At 44.6% G+C, this 18,920-nt stretch overlaps 1 protein-coding gene across 4 annotated transcripts in view; it reads left to right on the top strand.

The window, feature by feature from the left end:
- Positions 1-237: 237 nt before the first annotated feature.
- The window catches only part of NMT2 (N-myristoyltransferase 2), a 63,407-nt gene continuing 44,724 nt past the window's right edge, over positions 238-18,920 (top strand). For 3 of the 4 annotated variants that reach the window (XM_032425613.1, XM_032425612.1, XM_032425614.1), the window contains exon 1: positions 238-425. In XM_032425613.1, coding sequence (XP_032281504.1) covers positions 316-425 — 110 coding nt within the window. In that variant the 5' untranslated portion in view covers positions 238-315. The remainder of the gene's footprint in view (positions 426-18,920) is intronic. The other variant, XM_032425615.1, reaches the window with a different exon arrangement.

The following is an 18,920-nucleotide window of genomic DNA, read 5'->3' as shown; positions in this document are numbered from 1 at the left end:
CGCCCCACCGGCTCGCGACCACCCCGCCCCGCCCCTCCCCCTTCCCTCCCCTCCGCTCCCCTCCGCTCCGCTCCCCTCCCCTGCACGGCCCTTCCCCCCAGCCCCCAGGCGCCGCGAGGCGCGCCCACCCCTCCCCGCCCCCGCCCCAGCCGCGGTGGGCGGGCCCAGGCCGGGCGGGGCTGGCGGGCGCTGCGCCCGCGCTCCTGGCTCGGAGGAGACGGCGGGCGGCGCTAGGGGGAGCTGCTCGCGCCACCGCCGCGCTGGTCCCCCACGCCCGCGGCCCCGAGCGCCGCCTCCCCAGCCCGCGCCGCCGCGATGGCGGAGGACAGCGAGTCCGCGGCCAGCCAGCAGAGCCTGGAGCTGGATGACCAGGACACGTGCGGGATAGACGGGGACAATGAGGAGGAGACGGAGCACGCCAAAGGGTAGGCGCGCGGGCGGCACGGGGCGCGGGGACAGCGCGCGGCGCGGGTTGCGCTCGGACGCCGGGGCCGGGGTCGCGGGCGGGGCCGGGGCCGCTCTGAGGGGGCGGGCGGCCCCCAGACCTGCTGAGGTCCGGCTCCCGCGCGGCGCGGCGGAGGCGAGGCCCCTGGTGGGCGGGGAGGCGCGGGGCCCCGGTGCGGGGACCGGCGACGCCGCTGTCACCTGCCGCGCGACCGGCCGGCCCCTGCTCGTCCCCGCCTCCGTCTGCGCCCGGCCCCGGCCCGCGGGTGCGACGCGCCGTCCTGGCCCGCGTGCGACTCGGCGGGACCGAGGGGAGGCGCGGCCCCCGTCCCTTTGTGGCGGCCCCGTTTGTGGGAAGTCGTCCTCCTCGGCTCCTTGTCATCCTCTCCTTAAGTCCTTCCAGACCCTCCCACCCCTCCCCCAGCCGCCACCGCCTCCAGAAAAAAAAAAGAGGAGCTGATGGGGGGAGTGGTTTTAGATTTGCGCGGGGTCTTTTGCGCGCGGGTGGCGGGGAACTGCGGAAAGTTGTGCTTGCCGGCCGCGGCCCCCGGCCCGCCCCGCGCGGAGCGGGGCTGGGGGCGCCGGGGGTCCCGGACCCCGCCGCTCCCGGCGACGCGCGGATTTGCTACTGCCCCGCGTGCCTGCAGAGCTCTCTAAAGCAGGACCGGTCCGCTGGTTTGGGCTCAGGCTTAGGAGATCTGAACAGATCTTGCTTGCAAAACGGGTGTTTGATCTCCAAAGCCAGATGCACCAAGCGTTTTAGCATCTGATCAGGTTTCTTCTTATTCCTTTTCACTGGCTCCCTTTTCTCCCCCGGAGACTTGATTTGCTCTCCCTTTGGAGAAAAGATTGCTTCCGGTTAAGGGTATTGAAGTTCTGTTTTTAGAGTCTGGGAGGGGGCCGGTCATTTTAAATAAGACTGGTGTCCTTAAAGGTGGTGTTTGCACTCCCCTTTTACCCCGTTGGATTCAAACTATTTCGCTGGTCCAGAGCACTTATTGCTGCCCCTTAGATGTGAGATTTTTGCAAACCATGGTGATTGATGAAGAAGTGGGTCAGCTTGAAAACATGATAGGGAGGCCTTCGTCACAGATGGCTTATTTATTCAGTTCATGGAGAGGATTCTTTAAATGATTGATGATTTACAGTGTAAAGCATTTGCATTCTATTTAACGTCTGCTTGAAGATTTGTTTAAGAAAGGAACTTTTACTGAGCTTTCATGTGTTATAAAATATTAAAAGAGATCAAGAAAAGGAAAAGCTGACTAAATGTTTCTTCCATTTGCAAGTTGCTTTTTATATTTTTGCAGTGAATAATACTTTGGTGGCAGCTGCAAGTACCGAATGTTACAATTCAAGTCTAGAATTTTTTTTTTTTTAAGAGGAAAGGAAATTCGACAGAAATCTGAGCCTGAGTTCTGTCTATGCAGGGATAGAAATTTGCCCGTCATAGCCAGCTACATATAAATATGCTTTTGAGACAATCGCATTAGTGCTAGAATGGGCCCAGGTGAAATGTGATGGATTACCCAAATAACTTCCCAAATAACTGTCCATGATCTTTCTGGTGAGACCCTGGACTTCTGTCTTCTCCACTGTAATTTCTGTTTATTATTCATTCTTTTGAAGGCTTGGTTTATACCTCCTTGCTTACACAGTCCAGAACATTCATGCTACAGAGAAGTACTCATTTGTGTTTGCACTGATCTGGGGCCTGGCCCAGGAAGCCTTGCCACACATAGGCTGCTTAAAGTTTCCAGATCAGCACCCAGAGGCATCTCTGTGTCCTCTGCAGAGATTTTCAGTGTTAGACATCCACATATTGTATGTGAGCATGGTTACTCACCATTTAGAGATGCCCAGTGGACTGAAGTGTTTTAACCAAGAGCAGATAATATAACAACTAGTGGGAATAGAGTGATAGGATGGATTTCTTTGTAGTCTGTTAGGAGGAGATCAGTAAAACTTCGAGTTGCTGCTTTTTTGGATTTGAATTTAGATGGCATGTGCCAAGTTTGTGGGTAATTGTGTTTTGTTTTGGCTTGTGTACTGATGATATGGCTCAGTAGAAACCTAGATTTTTTTTCTTGTGTGGCTCCGGTTTGTAGATGTTAAAATTTGAAAGACTCCTCTTTTCTATGCACGGCCTTTTCATTCTCTACTGGTTTAAATTAAGTGACGAATAAAGAGCCTTTGGAGGAGTGCGTAGGTAAACACTTTACCTTTTAATGATGAATTACTGCTTTGAGGCTGCTTGGTATGGATCAGTGCACAAAGCAGTAATTTACTAAATAGTACCCTTGTGGCCTGAAGGAATTAATTTACCCCCACAATTGAGTATGCAGATGACCTTTGAGCAACACTGGCTTGAACTGCATGGGTCTAATTATATGTGACTTTTTTTTCCCATAAATAATGCAGCACAGTACTATAAATGTATTTTCCTTATGATTTTCTTAATATTTTCCTTTCTCTAGGTTACTTTATCCCAAGAATATGGTATATAATATGTATAACATACACAATATTTGTTAGTCAACTCTTTATGTTATTGGTAAGGCTTCTGGTCAACACTGTGCTATTAGTAGTTAAGCTTTGGGGAAATCACAAGTTATACAAAGATTTCTGACTCCATGGGCGGTCAGAGCCCCTAAAACCCACGCTGTTCAGGGGTTAACTGTCATGTATTTACCACTCATTTTAGACATACTAAGTTGCAACTAGAAACTCGGATAAAAGGAAGATACCAAATTAGATTATTTTGCCACCAAAATGTAAACATTATTGCGTAGTATGCTTTTCTTTCATTTTCATAGAATTTGCCTTATGGACTAATTCATTTTTGTGGATAATGCTTCAAGCCCATGAATGAAATATGTTTTACGCTCAGTGAAAAGACTAATAGACAATTACCTAGAAAGGTTGCTTAAACAACTCCCTTAAACACAGGATTTACAATTAGGGCAAGTAACTCGGTCCTTGTAAAGAGTTTGGAGGGAACTTGAAAACTTTCAAGCAAATTCAAAGTTTTAAGGTAATCACGTTTATACTATTATTTTCTTAGCAAGACTTTCTACGTAGATAAAAATGAACTTAAATCCAGCTTTCTGTGTGAATTATTAGAAATAGTCCAGATTGCTGAAGATTTCTGTTCTTTTGGGGGTGGCTCTGGTACTAAAGAGCTTACCTAGAGGGTGACATCCCCTGGAGTTTTCCCAGGTGGGTTCGAGGTTAGGTAAATACTCAAGGATCTTTAATACTTACCTCAGTTTGATGGTGGGTTTCTTTCTTCGAAATGGATTTGGGGAAACAACGAGGATGGGGCAAATTGTTGAAGGATATGCTAAGCTGACCATCTTCTCATTCTAGCCTCCTTTTTATACATCTTTTCTCCATTTGTAAAATACATTGGGTAGTGGTAATTACCTCGTATTCGGCCTACCACCCACATGAAGCATACTTACTGTCCAGTGTTGGAAGCAGGGTCACACTTTCGGCCCCAAATAAAATTAGTGTTCAGGTTGGCACAAAACCAAATCTCTTTCCTGGCTTTACCAACACTGACTTTCAGAATGCAAAAAAAAAAAAAAGAAAGAAAAAAATTTCCTAGGCAGATTGTTGTTTTTCATCTCTTTCCTGCTAAGAGCTTTTTCCTCAGTATTCACTGTGGTGGAATATAGAAGGCAGCTACCAAGAATATTTACTTAGGGGGTAAAGTAAGCATATATGAATATGCTGTTGTTGGCAGATAAATGACCAAATTATTCCCTGGGGTAGATATGAAATAGTTTTAGTATTTGAGGGTTATTGTGAGACATTAAAAAAAATTTTTTTTTCTTAGAAAAATTAAAGATCTGGTATTTGGTAAGGATTAAAATTTTGGAATTCTTTTAACAAAGAACATAACCTCTCTTCTCCCACACCCAGTAAGGGGGGGTGGGGCGCGGATTGAAGTTACTCTCCGTATAGTGTCTTGTTCTTTCTGGCTTTATCTGTGTATTGTTGAGACCGGTTGTGGGAATTTTTCCGGAGGATCATTCAGAGCTGCCCTTTCTGAAATTTGATGTTATCAACTGTGTAAATCTAAATGGAAAGGTGTGTTAACAGCTTATGCCCAAGGAACTCCCTCAATTCAAGAAATACAGTTTGAAATCATCAAATGTCTGCTCAGACTTGCATCTGAAATGTGGTATCACCCTTGGGCCCCAAACAGACTTTTTCCAGAAACTTAGCTAAACTCTGGAAAATTTCTAGGTGTGGGACACACTCTTTGTTGTGTTGAAGTTGTTTATTAACACAAGTGTCCACAGTAAATATGTATGAGTTAAAGTCAGTTGCTCAATTAACTCAGGGATTGGAACCAAATTCTGTACCGAGTAAGTTCAAGAAAATGGTTGGTCAATTGGTTTTTTTTGTTACTGTATTTGAAAATATGTTTCTGACTTTTACTTGTTTTAAGAGTAAAATATGCTTTATTAAAAATTCAAACAATAAAGTGTGTAAGGAGTGGAAGGTCCTGGTCCTGTTATTTGCTAGAGAAACCACTACTGACAGTTTAATCAACTAACATTTTAATATATATTAAAAAGTGCATATTTAATATTAATAAGATCAAACTTTACATGGACTTATTTGTTATCTTGTATTTTTCACTATTAGTGTTGTCTGCTAGAACCTTCTGCAGTGATGGAAATGTCCAATACACAGGTCACTAGCTACATGAAAAGTGGTTAGTGTCACTAAGGAACTGAATCTTAAATCTTATTTCATTTTAATTAATTTAAATGTAACTAGCCCTTTCTGGGTAGTGTGTATCAGATTGGACAGCTCAGATCATATACTGCTTTTGACTTTTAGAAGTTTTTGTGGTACTCAAAATACTTCTTTGTTCTTCTCTTGTCTTCGCAGAATATTTTTCATTTCTTCCCTCTTGCGGTTTAGAAGTTCTATACCCTATTTCTACCCTCTCCCTCCCCCCGCCTGGAATCATCTTTAAATTTTGAACAAGCATGTTTTTATCTGTACTTCTATCAATGTTAAAAATTAACCATTATTCAAAATATTCTACCATTGAACAAAACAAAACATGTAGGATATTTTAACTTCTCCTTCCTTTACGTGTCCTGGGTTTTGTTGGAATAGTCTGGAATTTTAATTCCATGTGGCTTCTTTTATTTTTGCCCTTGTATCCCATTAAAACTTTCTTCTTAACTATTACATTATATTCACAGCCATATTGTCAAAACCTTCTTAGACTCCCCTATTTTTGTTGCTTATCACTATTCCTTGTAAACCATACCTTCTTTTTTGAGTACTTTCTTGCTTAAATTTTTTTTTTTTAAGATTTTATTTATTTATTTGACAGAGAGAAACACAGGGAGAAAGGGAACACAAGCAGGGGGAGTGGGAGAGGGAGAAGCAGGCTTCCTGCCAAGCAGGGAGCCCAATGCGGGGCTCGGTCCCAGGACCCTGGGATCATGACCTGAGCCGAAGGCAGACGCTTAACTACTGAGCCACCCAGGCGCCCCTTGCTTAATTTTTTTTTTATTAGCATATGCAGGTGATCTGTTTTCTGAATTCTTGTATGTCTGAAGATGCCTTTCTTTTGTCCTCATGCATAAACCATAGTCTGGGCATGCGGGTAATTCTGTAATAATCATTTTTCTCCAAACTCCGCAAACGATTTATTATCATCTAGCATTTAGTGGCACAGATGCTCTGCCAATCTGCTTCTCTTTGTTATATAGGAAACCTCACTCACTCTTTTTCTGTGTTTTGACTTGTTTTTAGTCTAGAAGTTTCTAGGATTTTCTTCCTGTCTTTCTATAACCCGAGGGCTTCTGCATCCTTTTACGTTCTACAATCACACTTTTCTTTACTGTCTAACCAGAGTGGCTCAAGCTGAGACATAGGGATGGAGATTTTTTCGGGACTGAGGCTTTCACGGTCCCCCCGCTGCCCGTGTTCCCTCCAGCTTTCCCATGACTAGCTCCGAATGCTTTCAACTCCTTTACCCTTTCTCCTCAGACCTTTGACACCGAGTCGGTTAGTTGTCTGTCATCCCCTGCGCCCCGAGAGTCACTAATGTCAGGCTCCTGTGCACACCACCGACGGAGGGTTTTGTGGATGATGAGGGGAGAGGCTTGATTATTGCAGCTTCCAGCGCAACGTCAGACATTGCTGCCCACCGAAGGGATTTAGTTCGTGTCCGTGCCACTCCAGAGGCCATGGCTTCCCGCATGTTCTTGGGAGTCCACTCTCCCTCCCAGGGTGTTCTCCGAATCTTCCCACCCCTGCCCCTCCTCCAAATTCAAGGTTGGGCCCAAGTGTCCGTTTTTTCATGAAGACTTCCGCCCAAGGTGATCACCCCTGTGAAAGGCCCTATAGCCCTGGCCACCACAGGGGGCGCTGTGGTCCTGTTCAGGGACGGAGGTAGTAGACAAGACTGGCACCTCAAAACATGTCAGCAGGACACCAACGGGTGTCCCCCGTCTGCTTGCAGGCTCTGACCTTTGCCATGTCTGGTGCATGGAACATGGTAGTGGCTTAACAAAGATTTGTTGAATGGATTCCAGTGGCTCTGAATCTCCACTGACAAATTAATTTCTGATTTAGAAAGCTTTCCCCTATGTGCATGAGGAATATGTGAAGGATTTTTTTTTCCTAATTCTAATTGAAAGGACTTGGGCTTAGATTCGCACTTGGTTTCTATGCTGTCTAGACCCCAACGTGGTAAAATAATGGCTAATTTTCTGAACTTCTGGTAGGCTCTTCCTACTTCGTGTATACATTTTTCCTCTTGAACCTTTGCAGCCACAGATGAGGAGACGCGGGCTTTTCCAAGTTTAAAGAACCTGTTCAGGCCGCATCTCAGATTCACACTTAGGTCCTGGGCCTCTTGCCACCTGACTGTAAACTCTCACCCCCCGCACTAAACTGCATGAACCGTAAATCAATAAAGAGTAATTTGATAGTGTTTCAAGCTCCTTGCCCTTTAATGGCCGACTTGAGCACCTCTAGCATCAGAGTTCACCAGTGTAATGAGTACAGGAAATGTCAATGGATTTGAAAATAAATGAATACATTTCCTTGTTTAAAAAAATACTGCAACTTGATTAGAGAGAGCGCTCTTGAATTTCTCTTCGTTTCTGTTCAAGGACTAATTTTAATGATAGCATTGGTATTTTGCAGTGAGATCTTTTTTCTTCCATGCCTGTTTCATAGCAGTCTCGTCTCTGTTCTAGACCAAGTTCTGGAGCGGCCCCACTGTGGCCTCCTTCCCCTGGTGCCGTCCGCCTCCCAGCACTGCCTTCGGTCAAGTCTCCACAGCAGCTTTCCTATAGGAAGCAAAACGGGCTCGGGAATCGGGTGTTGAGCATTTCGGGAGGATAGCACTGCGGGAGGAGTCCACGTGAGCCCACTGGTTCCCCAGCTCCACCGCCCGGCCTGTTTGGCCCTTGAGTGGGTCGTGCTTTTGTGGGTGTTTTGAGTTCCCGTAACTCGCTCCCCAAGCCGCAGGAGAAAATCCAGGGCACAGATCAGCCGGTGGGGGTCCCAGGTGGAGTTGGGATTTGAACTTCACAGTTTCTCTTTTGTTAGCGCATTGCGTTTCTGTTACTGGCTTCAGAACACACACACGCACACACGGGAAATATGGGCTCCTTTATTCCCATGGCTGAGTTCATTCAGTGTTCAAGTTCATGTAGTACGTTCCCAAGAAAGATGGTGATTCACTTAATATAATTTTCCATAGTCTCTTCATTTGTTTGTTGTTTTTTGGGGGGGGGCTGTGGGGGATGGAGGGATACTTGTTCTTTACTATCCTCTGGGTGTTTATTAACATTTTATAGAAACTGAAGAAGGAACCAATGAAAGCAGAGTTCTTTTTTGTTTTTCCAAATGAGGTTTTTTAAAAAAAAATTCTTTTTTGCAAAAGCACATCATTTTTAATGTAGGATGTCAGAATGTAGCAACAAGCAATGCCTTGGTGTATTCATATATACATTTTCATATATATATGTATTTCATATATATAATTCATATGTACATGTGCACATGTTCCTATGCATATATATTTACAAAAATGCAAATATACTCTTCCCATTATCCTTGAAATTCCTGTCATTTGATGTGCCGTGAACATCCTGGCTCTCTCCGAGTCCATCCTACGGCTCTGTGGAGCCTCATCATCTATCTACTCAGTCTGCTGTTGGGCTCTTGTGCCGAGGCTGCAGGTGGGCCCCTTCTTCCAAAGCAATGCCTCTTTTCCTGCCACCTGGGGTGTTTCCATCCCCTCCCGATGGCCGGGGTGTGCACGTGGTATAAAGTTGCCTTGGACCAGCTAAACCCAGCAGACATCCTGGGGATGGCAGCGAACAAAGTAGAGGGAGCCTTCTTCTAGAACTTACCTATGGGGCAAGCTGAGATTCATGAGAGCGAAGGGAGCTCTTGTGTCGGATGCTCTGTTATTTGGGACGTTACCCCCCCCCCACAGCCCAACCTGTATGCTAACTAATATATCATCTGTATATTAGCTTTGGCTTTGTATCCACCTTAGTTTTTTAGATTAAGAAGTATTTTGAATAGGGGCGCCTGGGTGGCTCAGTCAGTTGAGCGTCTGCCTTCGGCTCAGGTCATGATCCCAGGGTCCTGGGATCAAGCCCCGCATCGGGGCTGCAGAAGCCTGCTTCTCCCTCTCTCATTCCCCCCTGCTTGTGTTCCTTCTCTCGCTGTGTCTCTCTCTGTCAAAAGATAAATAAAATCTTAAAAAAATAAATAAATATTTTGAATAGGTAGAATGAGCATATGGTTACAAAATTCACAAGGCGCCAAGGGGTATCCAGTGAGAAGTGACTCTTACTCTCCCAGCACGGAGTATCCCTCTTCAGGAGGAGCCGCTGTTGCCGGGTCGTGACCCGTCCTTCCCGTGGTGAAGGACATGGTGTGCGTGCATGTGCGTGCATGTGCGTGCACGCTTGTGTGTCCTTGTGCTGGTACTGAAATCAGTATGTATATCAGACCACATAGACCAACCTCTTTTTTTTTTAAAGATTTTATTTATTGGAGAGAGAGAGAGAGAGTGAAAGAGCATGAGAGGCAGGCAGAGGGAGAAGCAGGCTCCCCGCTGAGCAGGGAGCCCGATGCGGGGCTCGATCCCAGGACCCTGGGATCATGACCTGAGCCAAAGGCAGACGCTTAACGACTGAGCCACCCAGGTGCCCCAGACCAACCTCATTTTTTAAAAGACTGTGCGTTATGTCATTGACTGGGTGTACCATTATTTCTTTCACTTGTCCCCTGTGAATAGATCCTGAGGTGGTGTCCTGTCTTTTGTGCTAGTAAACAGTGCTGAAATTAGTATCCTTGTATGTATATCACTTCTCCAAAATATTCCTTAACAAATATTTTAGAATCTTTTTCTGCTTAAGTTTCAGGGAGGCCATGCGGTGTATTGAAATTAGTATTAAACCAGGGATCGAGAAACTTCTGTCACTAACCCTCAGTTTAATTTCTTTGAGCTCTAGGGTGTCTCTGTGCTTTTTAAAAAATTTCCTTATTTCTTTCCTCTACCATCCCAAAGTGGACTGTGTTTAGCTGCCTTCTGGGCTGGGGAGGTCCTATCCTTCTGTGTTTGAGAACTTCCAAGTTCACTTTTGGGATTCCAGGTGATGACTGATAACCTGTTGCTATGGCGGCCTCGTCACTCCTCCTATAATGACGTCGTTCCCCCCACACCATACAGATGTTGCCCCTCACTTCTTCATGGGATTTTTCTCAGGGGGGAAAAGCATACTGTTTTGCCACAGTCTGTAACCACAAGGATTTCCTGTACGTATGGAATGTTCCTGTAATGAGAGAGTTGAGGGGCACCTGGGTGGCTCAGCCGTTAAGCGTCTGCCTTCGGCTCAGGTCATGATCTCAGGGTCCTGGGATCGAGCCCCGCATCGGGCTCCCTGCTCGGTGGGAAGCCTGCTTCTCCCTCTCCCACTCCCCCTGCTTGTGTTCCCTCTCTCGCTGTGTCTCTCTCTGTCAAATAAATAAATAAAATCTTTAAAAAAAAAAAAAAGAGAGAGTTGAGTCGGTCCGTGATCAGCATTGGGATATAGAAAAGAGGAAGTAGAAAATGAAACTTTGATACATAAGGGCATTTAGAAATAGGAATATCATTTGAAAAGCATGTCGATGCTTTGCGGACACATTAATATTAAATATAATAATGCTAATCCATTATTGAAATGAATCTCAGCCAGGGAAATTATTTATTTTTGACTTGTTAACTATTTGCCTCTGAAAGGTCAGAAATGAGAAAAATCGTGTAAGTAGGAGCAGGTGTATATCAGTTCTGTCAGAAAAACATCATGGGCATGGGTGAGAGAAGACTATAGGAAACACATGATTTTTCACTAATTTGGACTATCTTGAAAGGTATACTCTGCCAGCTCCCTTAAGCCTTTAAAAAATGTTTTTCCCACTTGTTGTGTTCATCATTTCATCCTTAGGAACAGTTTTGCCTAAGAGGCAAAGAAGTAAGCCTCTAAGAAGTTTGTTTGTTGTATAGCTGAACAATTTGCACTTAGTCTTTTAATTATATATAATGAACTTAAAAATGCATTAAAAATTTTCATTTACATTTTAAATATTTTCTTCTGATCTTGGACTATCTGCCAAGACAAGTCTTAACTTCACAAACTAATTCACACTAGGCTAGTTTCTAGCCAATGCATATTGATAAAATTTTATTATAATTAACATTAACTCTTATCAGAATTGGATTTAATGGGAAGTAGGCCACCAAAATTGTTTGATAATACTGAAGTGATTGTGGAGAGAGAAGACTAAAGAGGTAGGACACATTTTCCCACATTGACTTTACAGTAAGAGTTGAAACAACTGAAAACTTACAAGCAACCAAGTATCTAAAAAAGGGGGATTGGTTAGCAAACTGTTGATCAGAAGCTAGCAGAGGGAGTCATCCAGGTTCTTCTGCTCAGCTAGGTCTGGGCTGAATCTAGGGCTTGCGGAAGCCACGGCCCAGAGCTAGTCACCCTCTGCTTCTGACACCTGTGTAAATATTGAAATTGTTGGCTGGTCCCACCGTGACCTCTACCCAACATTATGGTCTTAGTCACTGTAGCCACCAGCCTCCTTGGCTGGCCTTTATAATGATCTCTGACCTTCACTGGCCATAAACTTGGGGGCATCTTTGAGCTGCGAGCCTTTCACAGGCTTGTGCATGACTTAACTGCTTTGGTCAGAGATCATGTGGCTTTGGAGAACCCCGACCTAGATTTCCTGCGTCAGCCCCACGAGGAGAGGAATGTGCTGGGGAAGGGATGAAGCCACCGAACCGATGAGGTGGCAGAAATCTTACTTTAGGTCAGGCCATCACAAAGCCAGATGGTGACACCTGGGAAGGGTGGCTTCCTGCTCTGGACTGTGGGTTCCACCTGGGGAGAAAAAGGGTGAAGAAGTCATTACTGGAATTGCACTGATGAGCCACTGGCAACAGGCTGCCTCGCGAGCCTGAACTGTAGGTCAAGTCCATTATTGAACTGGGTGGCCGCGTGATCAGCTTACGAGCGATGGGTGCCCGGATCCAGCACGAGGAGAGTGTGCGGCCCACGCCCCCGGAGCACTTGCCTCTGCCGCGGCCGACTTCCCGCAGCTGCCTGTCCGCAGGGCACTGTGAAGCACCTTTGCGTCACCTTTACTGTTGTTCATAAACTGTATTAAAACCTGGGCACAGAGTTTGTCCCTCGTAGTGCCTTTCCGTCTCGTAAAGGGATGTGGCGTCCCAGCCGTAACACACACAGCGCTAAACATCTGTTATGACTCAGATAGGCTGCTAAAAGGTGTCCAAGGATCACGACTGGGCAGTTGACCAGAGAAGAGCTAAATGTTGCCAGCGTCTGTCTCAAAAGACGCCCAGCCCGTGGCGAGGCGCAGACGAGAGGCAGGCTGGTGCAGCAGCTGCTCGCGCTCTGGAGCCTGTCCGGCCGCGCTCGGCTCCTGGCTCGGCCACTCCTTGCCCCGCGACTCTCGGCAAGGGACGGAACCGCTCTGTATTTCCGTTTCCTCGTCCCTAAAACGACAAGAACCGTCACGATAGCACGGGCCTTACCAGCTGTGACCGCGTACAAGGCTGACGTGTGTGAGGGGCTTAGCGCAGCACCTGGCGGGGTCAGGCCACGACGGTGGCTCCTGCCAGATTGTTCTCCGTGTGAGGGTTCCTTTGCCTCGCATTCTTCTGATGTCATCAGACTTACAGATGTTGGACAAACCAGTCGACGAAGGGTAGACTCTGAGGTGGTTTTCTTTTCATATCCCTTCCTGCCGGTGAGGCGGCGCATCTTGCTTGTCACGACTCTTCTGGCTGTTAGAGATTCCGCTTCAAGCCGCGCTCATTCGCAGCCCGTTCTTCTGTCAGCCTTTTGTCTTTTTCTCATTGATTTTTTTTATTGATTTCACATTCACCCAGCAAATATTTATTGAGGACCTTTGGTATGGCAGACACTGTTTGAAATGCTAAGAATACAGAGGAAAATGCTGTTGCGTGGACCTGAGGCCCTGGCTAGAGGAAGAGGAATAAATATATAACTTAGCTACCAGTGGGTTATGAGAAAAGGTGACGCAGGGCAGTCGCATTCAGAGCTGACGTGGGTTGAGTGATTTCTGTGTGCCAGCCGTGCTCCAGGTTCTTACATGTAGTCACTGGCTTTGTCCTCGCGGTTTTTCTAATAGTGTCTGTTGGAAACTCTATCCTTTTACAGCTGTGGACGCTGACGCACAGACAGGTGAAGGTAATACATTCCAGGTCACACAGCTAGGAAGTAGTGGAGCCAGAATTCAGAACCAGACCCTGGGACGCCTGGGTGGCTCAGTTGGTTAAGCGACTGCCTTCGGCTCAGGTCATGATCCTGGAGTCCCGGGATCGAGTCCTGCATCGCGCTCCCTGCTCGGCAGGGAGTCTGCTTCTCCCTCTGACCCTCCTCCCTCTCATGCTCTCTGTCTCTCATTCTCTCTCTCTCAAATAAATAAATAAAAATCTTAAAAAAAAAAAAAAAACAGACCCTGGCTAATGCCTGCATTCCTGGCCGGGATGGTAGGTTATCTCTCTATCCTGTGCTGGAGATACAATGTAAAGGGGGAAAGAGCTTTTTGTGTATTCTGGCTATTAATAGTATTTTATCAGGTGTTTTATGAATATCTTGCCTCAGTCTGTAGCTTAAAATTTTTATAATCGGTTTGCCACAAAATATTTAACTTTGATGGAGTCAGGTTATTGCCTTTTATTTGTGGTTTGTGCTTTTGAGATCACCCCTATTTATTCCTTTTTTTTTTTAAATTGAAGAATAGTTCACATACAACATAATGATTCAGTATTTAATATATATTACAAAATGGTCACTGCGGGACGCCTAAGTGACTCAGTCGGCTAAGCGTCTGCCTTCAGCTCAGGTCCTAATCCCGGGGTCCTGGGATCGAGTCCCGCATCGGGCTCCTTGCTCAGGAGGGTGCCTGCTTCTCCCTCTGCCTGCCATTCCCCCTGCTTGTGCTCATGCTCTCTTGCTTGCTCTCTCTCTCACAAATAAATAAATAAAATCTTTTATTTTTTTATTTTTTTTATTTTTTAAAGATTTTTATTTATTTGTCGAGAGAGCACAAGCAGGGGGAGCAGCAGAGGGAAAGGGAGAAGCAGGCTCCCCACTGAGCAAGGAGCCCGATGTGGGACTCGATCACAGGACCCTGGGATCATGATCTGAGCTGAAGGCAGACGCTTAATGACTGAGCCACCCTGGCGTCCCAATAAATAAAATCTTTTAAAAACAACAACAACCACCACAAAAACCCAAAATGGTCACTGCGATAAATCTAGTTACCATCTATCACCGTACAAAATTGTTATGATGTAATTGACTATGTTCCCTGTGCTAGACATTATATCCCCGTGCCTTATTTATAACTGGAAGATTGTCCATCCTCCCCCCACCCACCCACCTCCTCTCTGGTAACCATTAGTTTATTCTCTGTATCTATAAGTCTGTTTCAGTTTTGTTTTGTTTGTTTTGTTTTTTATGTTCCACATATAAAGCTTACAGTATTTGTCTTTCTCTGATTAATTTCACTTAACATATACCCTCCGGGTCTATCCAGGTTGTCACAAATGGCAAGATTTCATTCTTTTTTATGGCTGAGTAATATTCCATTGAGAAAGCTTAAGATACCTAGGAATAAATTTAACCAAGAAGGTGAAAGATCTGTACTCTGAAAACTGTAAGACATTAATGAAAAAGGTGGAAGAGGACACAAATAAATAAAAAGATATACCATGCTCGTGGATTGGAAGACTTAATATTGTTAAAATGTCCATACTGCCCAAAGCAATCTACAGATTCAACGTAATCCCTATCAAAATACCAATGGCATTTTTACCCTCCAGGGGCATTTTTCACAGAACTAGAACAAATAATCCTAAAATTTGTATGGACCACAAAAGACCCCAGATATTCAAAGCAATCTTGAGCAAAAACAAAGCTGGAAGTTTCACACCCCTGGAAGAATGGGTATTCTGCTGTTTTTGGATGGAATGTTCTGTATATATCCATTAAGTCCATCTGGTCTAACGTGTGGTTTAAGACCACTGTCCTTATTAGTTTTCTGTCTGGATGATCTAAGTGGAATGTTAAAGTTCCCTACTATTATTGTATTACTGGGGCAGTTTCCCCCTTTGTGTCTGTTAATACTTCCTTTGTGTATTTAGGTGCTCCAGTATTGGGTGCATAGGTATTTACAAGTGTTGTATCTTTTTGTTGGATTGATCCTTTGATCATTATGTAATGCCCTTCTTTGTCTCGTGTTACAGACTTTGATTTAAAGTATATTTTGTCTGATATCGGTGTTGCTAGCCCAGCTTTATTTTCATTTCTGTTTGCATGGACTATCTTTTCCCATCCCTTCACTTTCAGTCTGTGTGTGCCTTTAGGTCTGAAGTGAGTCGCTCATAGGCAGCATACAGATGGGTCTATTTTTTATCCATTCAGTCACCCTGTGTCTTTTTTCCTGGAGCATTTAGTCCATTTATATCTTAAGTAGTTATCAATAGGTATGAATTTATTGCTGTTTTGTTTACTGTTTTTTTGTTGTTTTTGTAGTTCTTGTTTGTTTCTTCTCTTGCTCTCTTCTTTGTGATTTTTCTTTAGTGTTGTGGTTGGATTCCTTTCTCTTTATTTTTTGCACTTTTATTAGATAGGTTTTTGGTTTGTGGTTACTGTGAGGTTCATATATAACAACCTATGTACATAGCAGTCTATCTTAAGTTGGTGTTTAAGTTTAGATGCAGTCTACCTTTTAACTCCCATGCCACCCACATTTTATGTTTTTGATGCCATATTTTGCATCTTTTAATTTTGTGAATTCCTTAACTAATCATTGTAGATATACTTAATTTTACTGCTTTTGTCTTTTAATCTTCAGACTAGCTTTGTAAGTGATTGATCCACTACCTTTTGGGTTCTGTATACCACTATATGCATGTCTTTACTATGAGATTTTTTTTTTTCATATATTTTTCTATTTCTAGTTTTGGCTTTTTCTTTTTTACTTTAAGAAGTCCCTTTAATATTTCTTATAAAGCTGTTTAGTGGTGATGAACTCCTTTAGCTTTTCCTTCTCTGGGAAACCCTTTATCTTCCCTTTAATTCTGAATGATGATCTTGCTGGGTAGAGTATTCTTGGTTGTAAATTTTTTCCTTTCAGCCCTTTGAATATATTGTGCCACTCCCTCTGACGTGCAAAGTTTATGTCAAAAAATCACCTTATGGTCTTATGGGGGCTTCCTTCTATGTAACTGTTGACTTGCTCCTTCTGCTTTTAAGATTCTCTCTTTAATTTTTGATGTGTTAAATATAATGTGTCTTATTGTAGATCTCCTTGGGATTACCTTTTTTTGGAACTCTCTGTGCTTCCTGGACCTGGATGTCTGTTTCCGTTGCCAGGTTAGGGAAGTTTTCAGCTGTTACTTTTCAAATAAGTATCTTGCCCCTTTCCCTCTGCCTTCTTCTGGGACCTCTATAATGTGAACGTTAGTATGCCTGATGTTGTCCTAGAGGTCCCTTAAACTATCTTCCTTCTTTAAAATTCTTTTTTCTTTTTGCTGTTCAGTTTGGGTGTTTCCACTACCCTGTCTTCCAGTTCGGAGATCTGTTCTGCATCCTCTCATCTGCTGTTGATTCCCTCTAGTGTGTTTTTCTTTTCAGTTAACTGTATTCTTCAGCTCTGACTGTTGTTTTTTTATTTTGTTTTATAGCTCTTTGTTGAAGTTCTTACTGTGTTCACCCATTGTTTCTCAGGTTCATTGGGCATTGCCCCTGTGTTGTGGCTGGGCTTCCACTGGTGGGGGCTTGCTGCTGGGCAGGGCTGGCCCCCAGCCTGGTGGGCTGTGAGGCCCTGCCCCGACTGCTGTGGGTGTGCTACTGGGCAGGGTTATCAGCCTGTCTGCTGTGGGGTTCAAGGAGGAACAGGGTTGTGCAGGGCTCTTCGCAGAACATGCCTCCTGGCTTTAGCAGTCTAGAGGAACAATTCCAAAATGGTGCCCACTAGTGCCAGGATCAGCATGGCTGAATGAGACAGCAAAAGTGACTGACACCGGTGTCTCGGTCCTTGGGGAGAGGCCCAGCTGCCTCCTGCCTGTCTGAGAGGCACTCCAGATTAGTAAATGGGTCTCCTTTACCTATAATCTATGTACTTTTATATCTGGAGCTTTTGCACTCATTTCCTGATTCAATGAGTCTGTGCACAAGCCCTTTAAGAGTGGGTTTTTCTTTCCCTACAGGTCTGTAATTTTCCTGAAGGGACTCCCTGTTGGTTTTCAAAGGATCTAAGTGTTGGCATGCCTGGTTTGGAGCTCAAATCTCTTGCTCCTTAGGGGAAATTTTCTTATAGCTAGGGCCCCTCCTGACTGGAACTCCATGGCTGGGGTGTGGTACGTTTTTTTTCCTCAGTGAGACCATATCTCTACCTCTTCTGTCCACTCTGGTGCCGTCCCTGTTGTGGTGCCTCTGTTCATCCAGTTTCTAGGTCCCTTTCTGTATATAGATGTAGATGTGTTGTGTCTGTGGAAGGAAGTGAGCTCAGTATCTTTTTATGCCGCCATCTTGAAACCTCTTCCAGAGTCTTTGTTCTTGACCATTTTAGACATCGTAATTATTATAGACACTTTAGAAAAATGCATGAAAATATAACAAAGCTTATCTATAATCCCATCGTTTTCTATGCAGAAATAGTAAATCAAGGGGAAAAATTTATAAAACAATTAAAACATCAAACTATTAGTGATTTTTGCAGGGAGGAACTAAATGATCTCTGGTGGAATCCTGTGAAATCTAAAATTGTTATTTTGGGGATTCACATACCCTAAATTGAATTCTTTTGATGTCACCCTTAATATTAATATATTAGTTATGATAGGCTAAACTGCTATATCAAGTAGACTCTAATGTGTAATTTGCTCAACGCAATGAAAATTTCCTTCATATGACACCTGTGGGAAGGCGTTCAGATGGGTGGCAAGAAGACTTCCTTCATTCTGTCAATCAGAGCCTAGCGTTCTCCCATCGTGTGGCTCTCCCGTTCTCTGTTGTCTCATCCTACGCCTGCATCCCATCAGCACATGGGAAGGAGTGGGGAGAACACCCAGGAGGGTCTCTGGGCCAGCAGGGAGTGGCAGACCTCACTCCTACTCCCATCCCACTGGCTAGAACTTAGTCACATGGCCATACCTGACGGTGATTGAGCTGGAAAACGTGGTCTAGTTGTGAGGCTAGAAAGAAAGGGAAGATGGATTTTGTAGTCAGCTAGCAATCTATGCCCCACTTGTTTATCCTGGAGCATCTGCAGAATGTTTGCATGGCTGTATTCCTTTGTTCATTCCATTAAGTCCTGTCTATAGAATCCTTGAATATTTCTTTGAAGAGATTTGCCGGATATACATATTAAATATTTGCCATTTCCATGGCTGAGAAGTTTATTGGTTAACCTTTTAAGGATAAATGGGGTTTGAATATGCCAAAGATTCTCTGTAGGCACAGACAGAAGTACCTGTCCTTCCTGGGGTAGGAAAACTGAGAGGCTTTCCGCTATGAATCTTTCATATGAATTCTTGGGGAAGTAGGAAGTGCAACTTCTGTTCTTAAAGAACCAAGAGATCTTTATAAAAGGGCTGTGTGATTTCCATGACTAAACTGTGGTTCAGGATTTAGTTTTGAGCCCCGAGAGTCTGACTCAGTTTTTCCTCATTGGATTTCCAAGAAGAGTCTTCATGAGCAGGGATTTTTCTTTATTATCCTGAGGGCCCAGCAGCATCTCTCCTACCCGGGAGGCCGTGACATCTCTGTGTGTCGCACACTCCTCCTGGTCTGCAGGAGGCCGGCTGTAGTTAGGCCGCCATCCCCAGCTCTTGGTCTGCAAAGGCCTTGACA

Source organism: Phoca vitulina, unplaced genomic scaffold (assembly GCF_004348235.1).
Source record: "Phoca vitulina isolate PV1807 unplaced genomic scaffold, GSC_HSeal_1.0 scaffold33, whole genome shotgun sequence".
In the NCBI taxonomy this organism is placed as follows: Eukaryota; Metazoa; Chordata; class Mammalia; order Carnivora; family Phocidae; genus Phoca; species Phoca vitulina.
The sequence above is the reverse complement of the archived record's forward strand: the minus strand, read 5'-3'. Positions and strand labels throughout refer to the sequence as shown.